Source organism: Lynx canadensis, chromosome B4 (assembly GCF_007474595.2).
Source record: "Lynx canadensis isolate LIC74 chromosome B4, mLynCan4.pri.v2, whole genome shotgun sequence".
Lineage (NCBI taxonomy): Eukaryota > Metazoa > Chordata > Mammalia > Carnivora > Felidae > Lynx > Lynx canadensis.
The window spans coordinates 88,932,993-88,955,386 of NC_044309.1; the positions used below are offsets into that span (position 1 = coordinate 88,932,993).

Consider the following 22,394-nt stretch of genomic DNA (forward strand, 5'->3'; position numbering starts at 1 on the left):
CTGTTTCGTGAATTATGACCAGAGAGTAGTTCCATATTTCTACTGTCTTCATAAAGCTTGCATTTATATAGATTGAGAATTAACTAAATGCTTTGTGGTGGTGGTGGTTTTACAAAAGATCTGTCCTAGTCAGATTTTCTTAAGGCTTCTACTCTTTTAACTGATGCCTCTTTACCCTGTTGGAAAAGAAAAAGAATCTAACGATGATTCCAGGATTCCTGGGCTTATTGTGACCATGTAGACATGGGTTTGGACTGTCTCCACAGAACGGGGTGATTGCAAGTCACTGGGAGGTGTGTGTTACTTCTTGCTAATCCTTTCAATATTTTAGCCTCCACTCCTTGAAATATAAAGAAAGAAATCTCTATGGTACTACTAGCTGCAAGGCAACGATGGGGGCGTGGCAAGGAGAATGTGCTCTCATATCCTTAAACTGTGTCATGTAAGGAATAAAGACACTGGGGTTACTTAGTACAAAGAAAGTCAGCTTTCCCTAGGAGAGAGTAGCTGTCTTCACATATTTGAAGACCTGTCGTATAGAAGATGGTGTGCATTGTCTAGCTCTCTAAGTCTACAGGAGTTAAGACCAATTGATAGAACGTAGGTGGAGACAGGTTCCTTAATCTAAGGAGGACTATCTAGCAGTTACTACAGTCTGAAGTCAGCAAGGGGGAGCTTACAGTTAAGAGTTTTGCTTTGTTGTGGCTTTGGAATGGACTTTATCCTTCCTGCTGTAGTACCTCAAACAAAATTGAAGTATTCTAGAAAGTCTTGAAATATGTTGAAAGGACCATCTGAGACCTACTGAGTTGAAAGTCAGTATGAATACACTGTTGCATCAGCGTTTCAAAAAATGGAGGATGACTTCATGAAATGAAACAAGGAATGACCTTGAGCTGATAATAGCATCATGACAGAGCCTATATTCATGGAGTTCTTAGTATGTGCCAGATACTCTGTTACGCACCTAACAATTTAATCCTTGTAAGAACCCTAAGGAGTACACAGTTGACCCTTGAACAGTGTGAGGGTTGGGGTGCCAACCTCCTGCACAGTTGCAAATCTGCTTATACCTTCTGACTCCCCTAAAACTTAACTACTAACAGGGGCACCTGGCTCTGACTCTTGATTTTGGCTCAGGTCATGATCTCACAGTTTGTGAGTTCAAGCCCCGCATAGGGCTCTGTGGTGACGTTGTGGAGCCTGCTTTGGGATTCTCTGGCTCTGTCTCTCTCTCTGCCCCTCCCTCCCTCCCTCCCTCCCTCCCTCCCTCCCTCTCTCTCTCTCTCTCTCTCTCTCTCTCTCTCTCTCTCTCTCAAATAAGAAATTAAAAAAAAAAACTTAACTATTGTCTACTGTTGACCAGAAGCCTTACTGATAACATAAACAGTCAATTAATACATATGTTATATGTATTATATACTGTATTCTTACAATAAAGTGAGCTAGAGAAAAGAAAATATTACTTAAAAAGTCATTAAGGGGTGCCTGGGTGGTTCAGTCGGTTGAGCTTCCGACTTTGGCTCAAGTCATGACCTCGTGATTTCGAGCCCCGCATCAGGTTCACTGCTGTCAGCACAGAGCCTGCTTCAGTTCCTCCTTTGCCCATTTTATTCTTTCAAAAATAAATATTTTAAGAAATATTTTTTTTTTTTTTTTTTTTTTTTTTTTTTTTTTTTTAATTTTTTTTTTTTTTTTCAACGTTTATTTATTTTTGGGACAGAGAGAGACAGAGCATGAACGGGGGAGGGGCAGAGAGAGAGGGAGACACAGAATCGGAAACAGGCTCCAGGCTCTGAGCCATCAGCCCAGAGCCCGACGCGGGGCTCGAACTCACGGACCGCGAGATCGTGACCTGGCTGAAGTCGGACGCTTAACCGACTGCGCCACCCAGGCGCCCCTTAAGAAATATTTTTAAAAATAAGTCACGTGGAAAAGAAAATGCACTTGCTGTACCATACTTATTTTTAACAAACCCCGCGTGTAGGTGGACCCGGGTAGCTCAAACCCATGTTGTTCAAGAGTCAACTGGATATTGTAATATTCTCCATTGTACAGATGAGCAAACAGTTCAGAGAAGTAAACGGTATTAATAGGGGAGAGAGAGAATCCCAAGAAGGCTTCCACACTTAGTGCGGAACCTGGCCCACGGCTCAGTCCCACAACCCTGGAATCATGACCTGAGCTGAAATCAAGAAGCGGACACTCAACCGACTGAGCCACCCAAGCAGCCCTGATTTATGATTTAGGTTAAATTCTTGAAGATTGATTAGTTTATTACATTTTGAGTTTGCTTCAAGAGCTGTATATAGAGATTTTACTTGGTTTAGATTGTTTGACTAAGCATAAGTCAGATTGGATTGAAATTGTGTTTATCTGTCTCGCTAAACTGTAAGGCTGTGTTTCTAACCTTGGCACTTAGAAGGCACTCATAAAAACTCATAGAATGAATGAGTGAGTACAAGAATGATTGAACTTTTTATTAGTATCAGAGAATCTCGACCTTTTGCTTACTAATTCAATAGATTACTTATAAATGAGCAAATCTACTTAATTGATTTATTTTTGTAAATAGTCTGGATTTTTCTTACCACAGTGCTATTAAGACTAAGATCATGGGTTCTCTACACAGTGTGGTCTAGTTTTCTTCACCACAGAATATGCTCATAACCTGGCCAACTGTGTCATAGACATAAGCTTTTGGTCACACAGAGAGGCAGTGTGGCTTAGGATCCCTGCACACCACATTTGCCATAGGAGAGAAAGACAGTTGGCTTCAGTGAGAAATTTCTAGACTCAGGTTCATGTACTATAGGATATCTGTTATTATGCTAACAATAAGAAATGTTAATAAAGTTTGAGTTAGTAAATTTTTGTAAAGCAGCATATTGAAAAATGGTCTGGAGGGGCACCTGGGTGGTTTAGTCAGTTGAGCATCCAGCTTCGGCTCAGGTCATGATCCTGTGGTTCCTGAGTTCAAGCCCCACCCACGTCAGGGCTCTGTGCTGACAGCTCAGAGCCTGGAGCCTGCTTTCGGATTGTATGTCTCCCTCTCTCTCTGCCCCTCTCCCCGCTCATTCTGTCTGTCTGTCTCTGTCTCTCTCTCTGTCCCTGTCTCTCTCTCAAAGATAAACATTTTTAAAAAAGAAAAAATGGTCTGGAAGTACATTTCTTACATTTTAAAAAAGTTAATTATATTACAGTCTGAACCAAACTCTCATAACACATTCTGATTTTAATTGGGTGGGTTTGTTTATATCAGCTACTGAGGACTTATGCCTGAGTGATTATTCATTTAGTGACACTGAAAAGGTATGTCTAATTTATCACCATTTTGAGTAGAGAAATAACCCTAGCACGAAAAACTGTGTTTCTTGAAGAGTTAAGGAAATGCAGACTGAAAATGAAAATAGTTGTCACATCTCTTTTATTCCCTGTAGGATTTTAAATTTCAGTCTTGGGTTACTTCACATGTCTGTTCTGGTGCGTTTATACCTGGGAGGTTATAAGTGACTTTGGTATACATGACTTGGCATCTTCCAATTTTTTTTAATGTTTTTATTTATTTTTGAGAGAACGCAAGCAGGGGAGGGGCAGAGAGAGGGGGGACAGAGGATCCGAAGTCGGCTCTGGGTAGAAAGCAGCAAGCCCGATGTGGGGCCCAAACCCACGAATCATGAGATCATGACCTGAGCCAAAGTTGAACCTCAACCGACTGAGCCTTCCAGGCGCCCCAACTTTGCACCTTTCAAGTTATCAGCATATGGGCTCAACATAGCAATAGCAGGCCTTTTTCACCTGGATGGCAAATGCCACATTTGCCTAGCAATTTATTAGTAAGTATTTTGGGAGATGTTCCAGATACTTCCTTTAAGATTCATTTTTGTCTTGTTCCACGATGAAGTTCTTTCTCCTGTACGTCTATGATTCTTATTTTCCCACATTTTCTAATGGCATGGAGTTTTGTCTCAGAGAACACTGATTGATTTTCTCAGGAATGAGGCTAATTCCATGCACTGATACTTAGTTGTGCATTGTCATAAATACAAAACCATGTTGCTTAATGGGTAGAAGGGAATGTAGAGAAACACCATAAATGTTATCCAGAAGCTTGGTTCAGGACATTAAGACCATCCCAATTTTCTGCATTAGGTGTTTCACAGGATGCTGTTGCCTCTGTCTTCAGAGTTTTCGTGACTCAAGAGAATCTATTACTGTAAATACATATGAACATGAGCTTTGGAAACTTAAAAGCACACATATTGTGGAAATATGGCTTGACCCTTTTAACCAAAATTTATATCTAAAACTCACCAAGCATGAGACACTAAAAACATTTAAAACCTTCTTATTAAATATTTAATCTGGTTTTCCTCTTTCTCTCTTATTCCCACTGTGACTCAGCATAAGGTCAGGATTCTGGTCATCACAATAGATTTACTTTAAAAATACCTCTGTGTGAGCCCAGAAGCCCTCTGAATTGGTCATTTAATCCAACCACATAGATCACTTGATTGATCGCTCAGTGTATTCACCTGTGGTTGTATTAATTATGCTCTTTGTGCTGCCTTTCTCTCTCTCATTTCTGGGAGTTTCCAGGGAGCAAGGCTGCAGGCCTCCAGGAATAGAGATCCTGGCCAGGGACCACACAGTGTAGTGCTGATTACAGTGCTCTGTATAGAAAGCTGTTTGAGCCTGTCTGGCTGTTCCATGAGATTTTAAGCTGTGGAGGGCAGAAGTCGTGCTTTATTCACTCAGGTCTGGGCCCATTCAACAAATGCGTATCTAGAACCTATGGAGTGCCAGGCACCCAAGCAGGTCCTGGAGCACATAATCTCTGTTCTCAAAGAAACTCTGAGGAGAGAAAGAAATGTGATAGGTGTAATATTAGTTGGGTAGCATCAGCTTACCACTCACCATATGCCACGTTTTGTGTTAAGTATTAATAAGGACCATCGCAATAAAACTCTTAACATAGAGAGTACTTGTGTCTCCATTTTGTCATTGGAAAAACTGAGGTCTCACAAAATTACTTTATTTACGCACAGACTATAACACATTTGAAAATAGGCAGTTTGATTTTAGAGTATGAACTCTTAACCACTAAATTATACTGCCTGGGAGTGGTGAAAAATGTATTCTAAAATAACAGAGAAGGCGGGACATAATTTCTTTCTTTGGGAGACAAGACAGAGTTACAAGAAAGTTTTCAAAGTAGCAGATAGGACTCTATCCGGTACAAAAAGGAAGGAGAGTCCTGGCGGAGGGGCCAGCCTGGGAAAAGTACAGGGATGTGATTGAAAGCAGGACACGTGAGGTGGCAGTTTATGGCCAGGCTGAAGGATGTAGTTTGAAATTTGTGGAAGGCAAAGTAGACTAGTTAGGCAGAGGAGGTTATGAGAAATTGAAGAATTTTGAACTCTATCCTGCAAATGCATAGCAAGCCTTTGGAAGGCTTTAATCAGAGAAAGGACATAACTGGATTTTTTTTTTTTTTTTTGTAATTCTAATGGCATGCAGAAGAATAGATCAGCCAGGATAGATAGGATTGGTGACTTCTCCTTTAGAGAGATGAAATGAATCCTGGATGAACCCCAGATTCTGACTTGAGTGACACTGTTGCCCTGAAAGAACTATAAATTCATCAGAACCTTTTTAGAAAATACTATTCTCGTATGTATCAAGAGGCTTAGAAGTGTCAATACTTTTATCCTACTAATTTCATGTCTGGGAATTGATCTTAAGGAAACAATGTAAAATGCAAGCTATGCCCTTAGACCAGCGTTTGTGATAATAGTTCAGAGTGCTTAAAGCAGATTGGTGAAATTGAATGAATAAGTAAATAAATGATGGAATGATTAGTGAAAAATAGTGGAAATATTGGCAACCATAATAGAAGAATGGTTAATATACATTCACTGGGTAGTTATTATGAATCCAATAATGATGGTTCTGAAAGTATGTAAGTTCATGGAGAAGTGTATGGTAATTGGAAAAAAGAATAGAAAAAGATACTTCATTATTACAGAACTATTACACTGCAGACCTATGTTTAGATAAATAAACTTGAAGGAAATGAAATTATAATGGTGGTAGGTGTGTACCTCTGTTCTCTATTTTTTAATATTCTTCAATATACTCCATTTTTATATGGAAAAAGGTAACCACTTTGGGATGGTTTGAACTTATGTTTGATGTATCTGAAACATCAAAGTGACAAACAGAAAAGAAATAGGCTTGATATTCTACTCACAGAGACACACATCGGAGACATTCAGGTATTCTACACATCAGAGACAGTCAGTAAATGTCAACTGTATTGAAGCTGTAACCATTTTCCATCCCCTTGGGTAAGAATATCAGGGTTTCGTTGTAATGTATGGGAAGTTTTACCATCACTGGAACTTACATAGACTCGTATTAATGGGGGGTGGGGGGGGGGACCAATTCTTCATGTTCCCAACTTCGTACCTGAAGCAGATGAAGCGACTCCCCTGCCCTGTGCAAAAGTAATTTTAATCCACCAATCTCAAGTAATGCAGAAAATACCTGATTTCAAATGTATATCCTTTTATATAAAGTCATTCTTTCCTCTTGTAAGGGAACACTGATTGCTTTTCTTAATACTGAGGTATCATTTTTCCTAGTAGTACTTGTTCAAGGATCAAGGGTCTGCTTCATTGTTTTCACATTTCTAATGAAAAAGAAACCAGAGGCATATTTAACCTATTGAATTTTTATGGGCTTTGAAAATCCAGGTATTTTCTAATTGGAGGCTTTCAGTTCATTAGTCTAACATTGCCACTGCACTAACTGTGTGCCACAGCAGGCGGCTTAAGAATATTTCTTTTGGGGTCCAGGGTAGTATTTTGAAGAAAGGATTGTTATTCACTGTTTGTATAATAATTTGGGGACATGCTTAAAGTTGAGGTGGGGCTAACATGAGGTGATCCAGTCACTGTTAACATGCCATAATCACAAGCACCATGACCCCAGCACTCAAGACAAGGACTTGATGTTGCGTCCAGCCCATGTATCCATGCTTCACTCATTAGTCACATGAACTCGGGCTTCGGAGCACAGTCCAGTTCTTTAACCATCTTTGCTGACTAAAGAAGTCACGGTGGGAAGACAGTAGTTAATTTTGAAGTTATTTACTAGACCGTGAAGATTTAAAACCAACAGGTAGCAACTTTAGTGATGTGTCATGGGTATAGCCAGGGGTTTACCGACCTGAAAGACACTCCCCGCCAACTTTTGAGAAAAATCTAAAATTCCCCATGGGAACCAGGATCCTTAAGGGCCTCTTTCATGATTTGTATGTATCTTTTCATGTTAGCTTGAGGAAATGTCCATTTGCCAGTGGACGTTTTATTTTGGGGGAAGGGGTGGTACCTAGCACACATTACATTTTTTTAAGTTTATTTAATTATTTTGAGAGAGACAGGACATGAGTGGGTGAGGGGCAGAAAGAGAGAATCCCAAGTAGCCTCTGCGCTGTCAGCACAGAGCCCGACACAGGGTTCAGACTCATGAACTGCAAGATCATGACCTGAGCTGAAGTCAAGAGTCAGATACTTAATCACCTGAGCCACCCAGACACCCCATTAGCAGATATTTTATTAATTCATCGTGTATTACTAGTAGTAGGACTTCCATGAAAATGGAATACGGAAAGGTAAGGTTACTTAACGTACGTATGGGGAAGGGAGTATGGCTGGAGCACAATACTTGGGACCCTTCCAAATGAGGCGCCATTTGGAGGGATCTAATAACCACGGCAGAGGGACATCAAAATCAAATCAACCAGTGTCTGCCCAGCTCTTTCTACATGAAAGTCAATGCAGCAAGTCTCCTTAGAGACCAAAAGAAGGAGAAATATGACGTGGCCTTTACGCTTAAGGAAGTTGCCATTACAAATAGTGTCTGGGAAAGAAATAATTGTAATATTTAAGGAGTGTTTACTGTGTGTTAGATATCGTTCTTAATGCAATGTGTGTGCCATCTGATTAATGCTCTCATCAACCCTATGAGATAGGTGCAATGACTATATTCATTTTACAGATCTGGAAACTGAGGCTCAAGGGAATCCAAAGTCTTTGAAACTTAAGACCCAGGCGTTCTGACTCCAGAGCCCTTGCTTTTAAGTGTTATGCAATACTACCTCTCAGACAAATTTTTTATATTTCAGGGCCTCTGGGAGAAGGTGAAAGAGAAACGTAAGAGTATGCTTGGGAGAGCACATTTTGTGATGCCAGATTTCTTCCACCTCACCACCTGAAATCTTGTAAAATGTGAAATACACAAAGAACCTTCTTGCTTGTTCTAAGATACATGACCTAGGATAGCTTGGGAGGACTCCTAACACCCCAAATTTCAGTCTTTAATCTGATTCTAAATATTCTTGTTCGGGGCCAATCAGACCGAAGGGACTTTCTGTTGTTATTGTCCTGAGCCTTTGCCAAGATATACTTTATTTTTGGACCTCCTACCTGAAATGTGGTCAGCTGAGCAGAGTCTGTTGGTGGCCTTTGATCCCATTAGAGGGTTCTGAATCAGTGACCCAGATTCTCGAGTGAAATTTGATATTAAAATAATACCAAACTGAAGTCCTAGGAGATTCCAGTGTAATGGATACAAGTCAGAATAACCAAGACTTGGGGAAAATAAAACGAGTTTCAGGTGGCTTCATTTGCTCACTTGTGGCTTGCCTTTCACTCTTGAGTGACTCTTAACCCACCTCTTCACATATCAGGGACACAGCAAAACATAAAGTCTCTAACTCCAATTTAAAGATTCTGGAAGCTAGCAGAGCTTGATAAACAGCAGTACTGTATCACGTAAAAAGACCTAGTGACAAAGGCTGCTAATGAATTTGCATTTCTCCAAGTTCAGGTACTGCTCTGATGTCATCTTCCCACACTGTTTTATCTTTCGGAGATTTTGCTTCATCACATTTGGCCTTTTTTGAGGGAAGCCTGACCCAGTGACCTTGCATTTGCAGATGGGCTGTATTTCATCTAAGTCCTAATATTTCCTTACAAGTGGCCTGTGGGCCTTTCCTTTCCATCCTCTCCCCAGTGGCCAACCTTCAGCAGATGTGGTAACTAATTCAGCTCTTACTCAGACACAGTATTTCAGCTTCTTTACAGATTCATTTAGCAAGCGTTCATTGGAAGCTTCCCATGTGCCCCAGCAGGACCTGGTCTAGTGGGGGAGGGAATGTCACCTTAAATACCAAACCGTTGGTGCCTCCTCTGCCTCCCCCTAGTCCTAGCCTGGTTGCTAAGCACCGTGCAGGACAGCAGAGTCACAGAGCTGATAAAGATGTGGCCCTTACCCCTGATGCTGGCAGTCCAGTGGGAGACACATAAATGATCCAGTGGGTGTGGTCGTTCTTGATTTCACACTGTAGGTTAAGCCACACTACGTTTTTTTCCATTCTCTGTAGCAGACTACATAATGAACTCAAAACAGGAAGAAAAGTAATTTGGATACATGAATGCCTTTAAAATAGCTTGTAGATTTTGCTGGGGGAAAAAAAGATTCAAAAACTCCTATATCAAACTCTTAGAATTAGCCTAGGGAAGACTATTTTAAATGCTGGTTATTTACCAATTGAGTGGAAAAGGAGAACTCTTTGTCATGAAAATAATAAATGCAGATGAGCACAGGGTGATGTATGGAAGTGTTGAATCATTCACTGAATTGTACACCTGAAACTAATATTACACTGTATGTTAACTAACTAGAATTCAAATAAAAACCTAAAAAAATGCAGAAGCAAAGGTATATGGACTGTAAGTGGCCTTACCATTGCACTGCTTTGAAAATGCTTTCTTTTATTTTATTTTTTTAATTTTTTAATATTTATTTTTGAGAGAGAGAGAGCATGAGCAGGGGAGGGGCAGAGAGAGAAGGAGATAGAGAATCCAAAGCAGGCTCCAGGCTCTGAGTTGTCCACAGAGCCTGATGCAGGGCTTGAACCCACCAACTGACAGACATGACTTGAGCCACAGTCGGACGCTCAACCAACTGAGCCACTTAGGCACCCCCTGAAAATGCTTTCTTAACGCTAAAATTGTAGTTAGTCACATAGTTACCTTGGAAAGGAAGACTTAATTTCTGTTCTGGTTTCTAACTTAGCTCTTTGGGACTCACACTGCAAGATTTCTCTGTGACATCTCCGTCAGATAGGATGCTGGAACTCATCTTTTTTAGTGATGTTAGTTTTGCAACTCAACTTCTGAGCAAGCACGATGCTTCACCCGGCTTACTTTTTCCTCTCTCTTCTTGATAAAGTCTGATTCAGATGGTTTACAAGAGCCATTCAGACTCTCTACTTATTTGCCTCTGTCCAGCCTATGGTGACAATTGGTGCACACACCCAGTACTTAGGCCATTTAACTAGAATCAAAAAGACAGTAACAACTGTTAACAAGATGTGGAAGAAGGTGTGCACTGGTGGTGGAAATACTAATTGGTGTAGCTAATGAGGAAAGCAATGTGGAGGTTCCTCAAAATATTAAAAGTGGAGGGGCACCTGGCTGACTCAGTAGGTGGTGCATGCAACTCTTGATCTTGGGGTCATGAGTTAGAGCCCCACGTGCCATGTAGAGATTACTTAAAACTAAAACCTTACAAAAAATTAAAAATAGAATTATCATATGATCTGGTAATTCCACTACTGGTTATTTGCCCAAAGAAAATGAAAACACTCATTTGAAAAGACATACGCACCTCTGTGTTTATCGTAGCATCATTTACAGTAGCCAAGATGCGGAAGCAACCCAAGTGTCCATTGATAGATGAATGGGTAAAGATGTGGGGGGTGTGTGTGTGTGGTGGAATATTACTAAACCATAAAAAGGATCAGATCTTGCTATTTGCAACAATATGGATGGACCAAGAGAGTGTTATGCAAAGTAAATTAAGTCAGACAAAGAAAGACACGTACCTTATGATTTCACTTGTATCTGGAATCTAAGAAGCAAAAGAATCAAACAAAAAGCAGAAATGGACCCATAAATACAGAGAACAAACTGGTGGTTGCCACCTGGGAGACGGGAAGGAGATGGGCAAAATGGGTGAAGGTGAGTGGGAGATACCGGCTTCCAGTTATGGAATGAGTAAGTTGTGGGGAATGAAAGATACAAATAGGGAATGTAGTCAGTGGTGTTGTAATAGCATTGTGAGGTGACAGATGGCGGCTACACTTGTGGTGAGCATAGCGTAACCTTTAGAGATGTTGAATCACTATATTGTACACCTAAAAGTAATGTAACATTGTGTGTCAACTATAATTGAAAAGAAAGGGCAGTTTGGTCAAAACTGTTTCTTATATTAGGGCTATGCTGGCCTTCTCTTGTATTATATACATTGTTTTATTTTCAGTCAGTGGACTTTTTAAGATGTAAATAATTTGGAAACAAGTTTCTGTTACATTTTTAAAGATTCTTAATTTTTTCTTAATTGTAGAGCAAAGAGATTGCATTCCAGCTTCATGAGGATTTGATGAAGGTTCTTAATGAACTCTATACGGTAAGCACATAATCTTTCTTCTTTTGAAAGAATCTTTGCTTAGGAATTTTGGTTTGCAGAAACAGTGCTGTGATTCGAATTCATTCCAAGCTAGGGTGTTGATGGATGCTTCTCTGGTTGAAATGTTGATCCAAGTGGATAGATGCACACTACTACGGTCTTATGCTACTCTCTCCGTTGCGGAGACTGTGTTCAAGTAAATATGCATATGCAGTTAGCACACTTTAAGAAACTAGAGTTTAGATGTCCCTGTAAGATTATGTTTGTAACTAGTTGGATTATATGTGATCTATACGTATATTTAATGCCAGAATATTTTGATTTAAATTGTTGCCATTTTTTTAAAATGCCCATTTATTTATTTTGAGAGAGAACTCGTGAGTGTGAGTGGAGGAGGGGCAGAGAGAGAGGGAAGGAGAATCCCAAGCAGGCTGCATGCTGTCAGCACAGAGTCCAACATAGGGCTTTCTCCCAAGAACGATGAGGTCATGACTTGAGCCGAAACGAAGAGTCGAACGCTTCACCGACCGAGCCCCTGAGGCATCCCAAATTGTTACCATTCTTGCATTAGCCATTCCAGGATTTGAGCAATTTAGAGTTGCTTTTATTCTGTTACTTTAATTTTTATTCCCATTTCAGTTAAATTGTTTGGTTAATGACCTAATATATTAAAATTACTTTTGGGGAGGTATCGGTTTTCCTTCTTGGCAATAATTTCCTTTTTTGAATTTAAATTTTATTCAGGTTACTGTATATAATCATAAGAAATTAAATAATTTAAAGCTATTTTATTTAAAGAAAACAATGAGGTTGCAAGTTGGAGTTAGTCCTATGTCTGTGTAAAATTTTTTACGCTTAATGATCTTTTTTTTTTTTACATGGAATATTAGAAGTTCCTTTATTATTACCTGTTCTTATTAAGCACCAGCTTAATACCACAGAAAATTTCAAATCACCCTTTGGCAATTCATTCTTCCCTCCCCTACCCAAATTCTTGATAAAGAGCTCTTCGAGTGAAGACATGCTCTCTTCTGTCTTCTGTATAAAACTTTATGAAATAAAGGCAAATTACCGTGTACCTCTTGCTGTAAAATGCTGCCCAAGGCTGTGGAAAAACTGGGTCTTCCCAGGCTCCTTTTACTCTTCAGGTCCTGAAAGACTCTTGTTCATAAATTGTCTCTTCACAAAGCAAGTCCACCACGTGCTGAGGATCAAAAACTTTCTCACAAAGTCTCAGCCCAGTCTCTTGTCTCGGCTGCTATAAGTAGGCCCCTCATCACCTCATCTTCTTGTTTGTTTGCAGATTTGGCATAAATTGCATTAAGTGGAAAATCAGGCTCTCCAAGAATGGGGAAATTAGTGATTCCCAGCAGATACATTACTTTCTCATCTTGGCCTTTGGAGTTGCATTTTTGGAGTTTCTTTAGACACTCAGAAATGTAGAGATTGTATATATCAAGGTTCTATCAGCTTCATTCTTAATGAATTCATTCATTCATTCATTCTTGAGAAACACCTTGGCCTTGAAGTCATAGATGGCTTCATCCACAAATTCTGTATCATTTGTGTCTCCAGGGGCAGGTCATTTGAATTGACTTCTAATAGGCAACAGTGCCGTGTTCCCAATGAGTTTGGTGTCAGGGTCCATGAGGGAAGAGTGGTAAGCCAGCATCTTGGCGGTGCTGGGCTTCAAGCTAGATGAGGAGATTGGGTTTAGAACGCAAAGCTGCTGGTCCGGTGGCCCACATGGGCAATGATCTTTCATTATTAAATAAAAATTCCTTCTGGAGGAAGTCGATGAGTTTTTATTTTATAAGAGAGAATCACATAATGAGAAGTGAATAATATTTGTTCTAGCTATAGATATTTGCGTTTTTGCACAAGATTATTTGAATTTTTATTTATAGGCAAATCAAACCTGAAACATTATTAACATGTTTCTTGATTTACAGGTTCCATTTGTTCTTAAAAAGCCATGTGTGTGAAATACAATTTTGTAAATTGTTTTTAATGCTCCATTGATACTTGCTAATTGAAAGACACTGTAGTTTTAAGCTTTTATAAAGTGAGTGATAGTCTTATAAAATTCGCTTTCCAATTTTTTTGTACATGTGTGATAAATTTGTATTTTTAATAGCATATTTGCTACCCCTGTACTTAGGAATTAAATTGACAATTTCTATTTGTTAGTTCCTCCTTAAGGAACTTTTAACTTTGCTTGCCAAAGCCTCTTTATAAGGTCCTATCCTCTAACAAATTCCTAATGAAAGGGAGTTTTTGATGATAAAGGCCATTTATTAGCCCACGCTTTGTGTGATTTGTTCATTTCTGGTAACCTAAGTTAGCCAACCATTTCTAGATTTAGAATTCAGAATTTAGATTTCGAGTTTAAAAGGTTAGTGAGCACCATGCCTCTGAACTATCCAAAGAAGAAACTCTGTATCATCTTTCATTGAACTGTTTTAAGATGAGAGCTTTATGACACTTTCCTCGTGGTTCCCATTGCTTGGATGTTGTTTTACCTAGAAATATAAATCATTCTCTAATACTTTAAAAAATAAATCTGCTGGTCGTCACATCATAGACAGGTGCCTGCTGATGATGGTGTGAAACTAGTAGTACTAATCAAAGCAACCATGGCAAAGACAAGCTTAATTGTTGAATAGGAGGAAAACCAGTAGAATGCTGTGAAAATTTTTTTCTCCGTGAAGGATGTGTATGGTGAAATTTCTCCTGGGCTCAGACTGTCAAATGTACTTAGACATTTATCAGACTCTGTGTAGATGAATCGAGTAAGCTGACTCCTCAAAACTCTCATCATTGTCAGTCTGAAAGCCTGAAGGAGCCAGGTTCTAGAAAAGACCATTGGAGTTTGAATGACCCTGGAGTTGAATGAGCCTGACGCGGGGCTCGAACTCACGGACCGCGAGATCGTGACCTGGCTGAAGTCGGACGCTTAACCGACTGCGCCACCCAGGCGCCCCTCTCCTGCACTTTAAATTCAGATACGCAATTTCTGTCTTGTTCTGATAAAATCTATTCATTATACATACTCACTTTACATTGATAAAGAAAAGGTGAGGAGTGTTTGTACAGTGGGCCAGGAATTGGGGAGAATGTGGTTGAGGGTCCTTGTGCAGCCACTGACTGGTCATGCACAGATGACCTTCTGAGTTGCATCGTGCATGGAATTTTGTACAACTGATGGTATAATAATGATCAGTGAAGCGACAAGTATAAAATACATAGCCTTAAGAAATTGAGGTTGCTGTTTAAGTGCCTTTTCAGACAAATCTTCACTCCTCCCTTTTTTTCATTTCTTGATATTCCCTGGGCGTCAAAAATATTTTGAGAAGTACCTTAACCTCCTTATACCAGCTTAACTTGAAATTACAGTCAACCTTAGTGGTGAGCTGCAGCCTTGTTTGTGGACTTTGATTCCCAACAATATTTCTCCCAGAGGCCTCTTGGTTATTCCAAACATCCTGTGGGAAGAGTTTGTCTTAAATAAAATACGGACACCCAGAAAGAGTAGAAAGAGATGCCTTATGATCATTTATAGCTTAGAATGAACCATGTTTTATCAGATCCTTTGAATACAGGTTATGTGCATCGGGCATGAATGCCTGGACTTCTGAGCAGGGAGGGGGCAGAGAGATGGTGCTTTCTGGAAGGGGAGCAAAGGCTTTGAGGACATGCATCTCCTTTTCCATATTTTTTCCTCAACCTTGCCTTTATTTGCAGAAACATGGCTTCAAAATGGCTTTGAGCCTCCATTTGGATTCTTACACCACCACAAAGACCAGCCAAAGCAGTCAGGATTAATTTGGCCTTGAGGAACAGAGATACTCAAAATAATGGTGGAAGCAAATTAGAAGTTTATAATCTCTCTCACATAAAAGAAGTCAGTCCCGAGGTTGGCAGCCTTGTGTTGGCATGGAGGTTACATAAAGCCATCCAAGAATCCGGCTTCTCCTAACCCACTGTTCTGAGAAATCTGAGTGTAACCTTAGTCCTTATATTTACAGTAGTTGCTGGAGCCCCAGCCGTTGCATAGGTGTTCCTGAAATGGAGAAAGGAAACACGAACAGAATGGAGAAAGGAAAAGAGGGCAGGCAGGCCTCCTGTCTCTTAAGGAGAGTTAATGAAAGTCCCATGTGAAATTTTCACGTAATGTTTCATTGGCCAGAACTTAGAACGGGATTCCAGCGGCCGTAGGGAAATCAGGGAGTTACAGCCTTGTAGGTGGCCAGCTCATTGCTAACCAGTTACAAATCAGAGGTTCTGTTTCTTTGAGAGAGGGGGAGAGAGATTTATAGGTAACTAGCCACGCCTGTCAGAGTAGCTAACATTTACCGCATGCTCAGTAAGAATGTGCTGGTTATTGTGCTAATAAGCACATTACTTGCATTAAGTAATGTGATCCTTATAGCATCTGTCTGAGGTAATTACTATCATTTCCCCCATTTTACAGATAAGGAAACTAAGGCTCAGAGAGGCTTGACCCAGGTTGTGCAATAAGTAATGGAGTAGAATGTCAAGTCCAGGTCTGGCCTTCCAGTCATTTTATCTCTATTATTGTAGTTTGGGGACAACCATTTTCTAACAAAGATCTCTAAATGTTAACACCTCCCTAACAACACACAGCACTAAGCAGTTTATTACTTGCTCCTTTGTACTTTTAGAGTCAGTGGCATTAATGTTGCTTCAACAAAAAGATAGGTAAAAAATTGAACATGTGCCTCAATGGCAACCTGTACTTCTTAGAAGTATTAATTTAAAAAAAATCTTTTTTTAACATTTATTTATTTTTGAGAGACAGAGAGAGACAAAGCATGAGCAGGGGAGGGGCAGAGAGAGAGAAATACACAGAATCAATCTGAAGCAGGCTCCAGGCTCTGAGCCTGTGGGCACAGAGCCTGATGCGAGGCTCGAACCCACGAACCGTGAGACCATGACCTGAGCCAAAGTCGGACGCTTAACCAGCTGAGCCACCGAGGCACCCCTAGAAGTGTTCATTTAAATGATCTAACAGATGGATTCATTGGGCTAAAAAGTGGAAGGGTGAACCAAGATCCTCAGACTCCCTGAGTCTAATCCACTAATTAACTTCCTTTTGCATTTCACATTTGAAAGAGAACTAAGTAGGTTCTAAAAGCAGGGAGAAATGGGTATTGAGGAGGGCACCTTTGGGGATGAGCACTGGGTGTTGTATGGAAACCAATTTGACAATAAATTTCATATATTGAAAAAAAAATAAAAATAAATAAATAAATAAAATAAAAACAAATAGAAAAAAAAAATAAAAGCAGGGAGAAGGCTGTGCTAGAACAAAGCAAAAGTGGATTGTACCAGTAGTCAGCAAACATCTGTTTGAATCCAAGCTCACTTAGTCAATCTGGGAATCTGTATTAGTGTGGGTTCTTCAGAGAAAGACCTGGTAGAAGATTTAGAGAGAGAGGAGAGAGACTGAAAGACTGATTATAAGGAATTGACTCATGCGGTACAGAGGCTGAGAAGTCCCATGATTTGCAGACATAAAACAGCAAGCCAGAGAGCGAGGGTATAGTTCTAGTCCAACTCTGAAAGTCTGATAGTGTAAGTTCTAGCCCAAGTTCAAGTCCAAAGAGGAGGATTGTGTCTCATCTTGAAGACAGGCAGAGAGAGCAAATTCTCTTTCTCAGCCCTCCTGTAGTATTCAGGTCCTCACCAGATTGGATGAGGCTCACCCACATTGTTATGAAGACTGATTGATTTATTCAGTAAACATTTTTAAAATGCCTACTACATGGGGCTTAACTGGGTGACTCAGTTAAGCATCCAACTTCAGCTCAGGTCATGATCTCATGGTTCGTGAGTTCCAACCCTGCCTCAGGCTTTGTGCTGACAGCTCAGAGCCTGGAGCCTGCTTCAGTTTCTGTGTCTCTCTCTTTCTCAAAAATAAACATTAAAATTTTTTTTAAATAAAGTGCCTACTCCAGTGCCAGGCTCTTTGGGATATACTGGGGATATACAGGTGAGAATAAAAATAAACCACATGCTTCCTATCAAAGCACTTATATTCTAGTGAGGAGAAACAGACAGTAAACAAATGTATAGTATGGCAGGTGTAAGTGCTACGAGGAAAAGTAAGGCTGGGATACACATAAGGCGTTCAGAACAACACCTGGAACATAGTAAACACTTAATAAATGTTCCTTATTAGTGTCACCTGGTGGTGTCATTTTCCCCCCCCTTCATCGTCAGTGGAGTAGGGATGGAGAGGGGATGGTCCGCCTCTCAGAGTAAATGTGGAGATGGGGGCTGATATCAACGGTAATTAGAGATGGTTGTTACAGCTGTATGTATATGCACATATGTATGGTTTTTCCTTATAATATATATTGCTTTGTAGAAGAAAAGAAAAAGGAAGGTAACTTCCCCTAAGAAAACCAGATCAATGGTAGATGGGAACAGGGCTGCCATTGGATTAGTGGAGAGGTGGAAATGCAAAAAGAGAAGAAAGATGGTGACCGAGAGAGTCAGAGGGAGCACTCAAACCAAAGTCAACCTTCACCAGTCTGCTAAAGGGCTCACCATAAAACAGTGGGTTAAAGTGTTAAGCCTGTCCCCTAATACCAAATTCACAAAAGGTTATGCTGCCGTTTTCTGTCCTATATTAATCCTGTATTAATATCTCTTTGCTTTGCAGCATTATGCTCAGCATTTTAGAAAACAAAGAGCTTACTGTCTTCAGTAAGCAGATTCTAACAAAGATGAACACAGACGGTCATGATAAATCCACATGAAATTGATTCTTAATTATGTGTAATTGATTATCACACTCCCTATACATCAGTGACACACATGGCTAGCCAGAGTCAAGAGGTAATCCATCCTGAGGTTCCATTAACATTATGAGGCAAGAACTGAGAAAATGAAGATTTATCCAACCCTTCTTATGAGGCAAGCACGTTACCCCATTCATTTCTTACAGCAGCCCTGTGAGGCAGGTATTCCTAATCCCAGTGTAACAAATGGGAACTGGGGCTCAGAATGATTAGCTGAGGATCACACAGTTAATGAATGCTCCAAAATCTAAACCCAGCTTCAGTCCCCAGGGCCCATCATTTCCCCACCTGACAGCTGTTGTAGGGAAAGATGTGCAGAGCAGGTGGGGGAAGGAAGGGCGGAATGTGATCTAGTAGATAAAACTCGTAGGTAAAAGTCACACTGCATGTTCTCATGGACACTGGTAAAAACTCATTTGAGCTTTCCAGACTGTCCATATGGGTTGCAGAATGGGAAACCCAAATGGCTTTGTGCCTTAAGCTTTAATGTTGGGATATGTTCCTTTGGGCATGCCTCTTTAAGATCTGATCTTTCATTTAGCTTTAATGTTATATGTGTCAACACCACCTGTTCAGCTGTGTGTTCATACACAGTGATTACTGCTAAGTATTCATTAGCTGATACTCCATTCACCTTTGTTTCTTCCTTCCGAACTGTAGTTCCGGTTTGCCTAACAAATTTAAGTAGAGAATGGAAGCTGCGCTAGCACAAACCCAGAGGCCACCAAGCATCTTGTGTGGGATTTGGAAAATGGAGTTGCAAATGCACACAGATATCCACCCTGGCCTTTGCATATCTTCGAACCACTTCTCTCTTTAAAATGTTAAAATACACAACTAATTATTTTTTAGAGCCGATGAGAGGGAAGACACTGTTTATTATTTCAAGCCCTTCCTTGAAAACTCCACCTCAGAGGACTGCTGAGGAAAGCTTTCTTGGCTGGCTTGTGAGCCTCCCAGGAACCAGGAGCTAATGCATTCTTCTGTAACAAAGAAACATGCCCAAGGCAAGGTTGAAAAGTCATTCCGAAAGAGCCCAAGATATTTGCCACCACATATCAGAAGATTTTTCTCTGAGCCTCAAAGAGGATATTTATTTATTTATTTATTTATTTATTTATTTATTTATGGCTAAGTATTTATTTTAGCTTGTAGGCATTTTAAGTATTTGAAATATATATATATCCCTGTAGTGAAAATGAAAATTCATTCCTTTGAGACGGACTACAAAGAGGTCTGGGTCTCTGAACAAAACATTGAACAAAGAGAAATAAGGCAGAAAAGATATGTAAAAAGCTCCCAAATTGAAAACCTCTTGGGAGCGCCACATTCTCCATGATGCTACCTGGAATACTTTTTAAAAAAGCAATCTATTTAGAGATCTTGGGTTGACAAAGTGTGTGTGTATATCCTTCTGCTGGCATTATTAATAGACATTTTGATGGAAGGAAAGAAGGGTGTTGGGATCAAGATGACTGCCAGCTTCTGAATTCTAATCTTGGCGTTGACATAGATTGACTTTGGAGACTAAGTTAGCTAATTTAGCCTGGCTTCATTTTCCTCCCAAAATGATTGGGATTAATAAAATTTCCATTGCATGGATCCCTGAGGACGGCTGTTTGATAAGAACTTTATGTGTAGATGCCTTTAAGGACACCCTGCTAATTAATGAAGCCAAATGCTCCCAGGCGCCTGCTTGGAATTTTCATTTTCTCTCTGAGATTTGAGATTTAGTTATGCTTGGCACTTATGAACTACAAATAAGACTGTCTTCTAAAAGCAGTAAGTGTTATGAAGTGGCCAAAAAAAAAGAAGAATGTGTTATACCAGGGTGCCTAGGTGGCTCAATCGGTTAAGCGCTGACTTTGGCTCAGGTCATGATCTTGCAGTTCGTGGGTTCCGGCCCCACATTGCGCTCTGTGCTAACGGCAGGAGCCTGCTTTGGATTCTTTATCTCCCTCTCTGCCCCTTCCCCTTCTCATGCTCTGTCATTCTATCAAAAATAAAATAAAAACATTAAAAAAAATTTTTAAAAAGAATGTGTTATACTGAGAATCCTTCTGAAAGAGTGTTTTATTTAAACAATTACATTCTGAGATACAGTATTACGACTTCTAAGCAGTTACAGTGCTTAGTAACTAACATCTTAATCAGACTGTCAAAAAGCTTCCTTGCACAGATTAAGGCCTCTCACCTTCCTTCTTTGTTCTTCCCCCCTACCCGGCACCTTTTTTCTTTTTTTTTTTTTTTTTTTTTTTTTTTTTTTAATAAATGCAATGAGAAGTACATATTAGATTTGAGGCACAGGGTATGTGTCAAATTTCAACCCATTTTTCATTGAAAGAAAAGGATTCTACATCAGTCTTTTCCATTTTAGTTGATGCTGGAATTCTCAAGATTATAGGGCTTTCATTTTATGATTCCAAGTGTCTTGTGTCCTCAGTTTAAATATTTAACGTACTAAACCTTATAACTTAAATGTCTAACACACACGTGTAATGTTGTAGCTGCGGTGTTGGGGTGCAAGAGCTTCTGGCTCTGGGGGTCCGAGAAGACCAGGGTCAGCCACTTGCCACTAACAAAATCAAAAGACTGAGAGACTGAGAGGTGGTGAAACAAGAAAGGAATTTATTTCAGTGCGGCCAACACCTGGAAGATGGCGGACTGACCTCTCAAAGCCTGTTTCCAAAGTGCCCAGGGTTTACATAAGGTTTACATAAGGAAAATGTGGGGCAGAGGTGGGTGAGTATGTGCAGTGGGCAGTGAGGGTCAAATCCATCCTTGCCTTGGGGTCGATCACAGGTAGGGTCTTGCTGGCTCAGGACAGCACTTATTGCTTGAAGGGATAGTTTCACTTCCCATCAGGGAATGCTGCGCTCTTAGGGCCTTCCACCTGAGCCAAGAGGCTGGTTGGAAAGAAGAACTCAGCTAGCAAGTTTGAGGTCAAAATGAAAGCAGCTGAAGTCCTCTTGCAATGTTGAAGACATGTGAAACATTTTCCTGAAAAGAATTAAGTATCTAATATTGCAGGAGACTTTGAAATTCTCATAAATTCTTTGGCCTTTCATTTTACATCTGCTTTCCCCCTCATCATTGCCAACTACTTTAAACTTCCCCTTTTCCACTTCTGCCACTGTGCCCAGGGTGGCCCTGGTTAATAAGTATTCCAGTGCCAACTCTTGGGTATTTTTTTCAGGAGATTGAACTTGTATTTCACTCCCTCTAAAGACTGTATGAAAACCCCTTTTGAAACAAGGGCTTTCAGCATGACCTTCTCCATCACTGACTCTCTCTGTTGACTTACTGGGCAAGGATTAAGTCTCTTTGCAGCTCCATTTCTTTGATCCATAAAACAAAGACCATCCCTCTGCACTCAGCCTCTCAGGTATGAGAATAAACAAGTGAGCCTCAGTGGGGCTGAGGCCATTGTGGACTTAAAGGATGTGAAAGAAAGGTGTTTCATTAATTGTAATAGCATCCATTAAGCACTCACTGTGTGTCATTTATCACTGCAAGTGTTTGACATGTACTCATCCATTTTATCTCCACGATAGCCTTACAGGTCCTATTCTTATTTCCGATTAGAGGCAAGGAAACATGCTAAAAGGCAAAACGTAGATTTGAACCCAGGCGTTCTGGTGCCTGAGTTTAACCATTTATACTGGTGAGAGATGGAATGGGCGGTCTTTTAAGACCACACTCTCCTTCCTCAGACAGTGGCATGGATGCTTAGCAAATATGTGGAGGAGGGCTGTGACCTGTAACGTCCTAGGATTTATGGAGTTATTCGACATTTGTCCCAAGTCTTAGGGCCTGGTGTGCGTTGGTGGTATAGTGGTGAGCATAGCTGCCTTCCAAGTCTTAGGGCCTATTCCCTGTCTCTAAATCCGTTAAAGGGAAAGCGCTAAAAGCGTTGTTGCCTTTTGCTCTAAAGTTATTATATAGGATCATCTCTACGGGGCCTTTCAACAAATACAGAGGTCCTGGAAATGCATTGATGCTAAGCATGCCGCCCTGTCACCG

At 40.3% G+C, this 22,394-nt stretch overlaps 1 protein-coding gene and 1 pseudogene across 1 annotated transcript in view; one reads left to right on the forward strand and one right to left on the reverse strand.

Annotated features, from left to right (window-relative positions):
- The window catches only part of SRGAP1 (SLIT-ROBO Rho GTPase activating protein 1), a 154,190-nt gene that overhangs the window by 25,714 nt on the left and 106,082 nt on the right, over positions 1 to 22,394 (forward strand). The window contains exon 5 of the mRNA XM_032593791.1: positions 11,479 to 11,541. Coding sequence (XP_032449682.1) covers positions 11,479 to 11,541 — 63 coding nt within the window. The remainder of the gene's footprint in view (positions 1 to 11,478; positions 11,542 to 22,394) is intronic.
- LOC115519248 lies at positions 12,679 to 13,213 on the reverse strand (annotated as a pseudogene).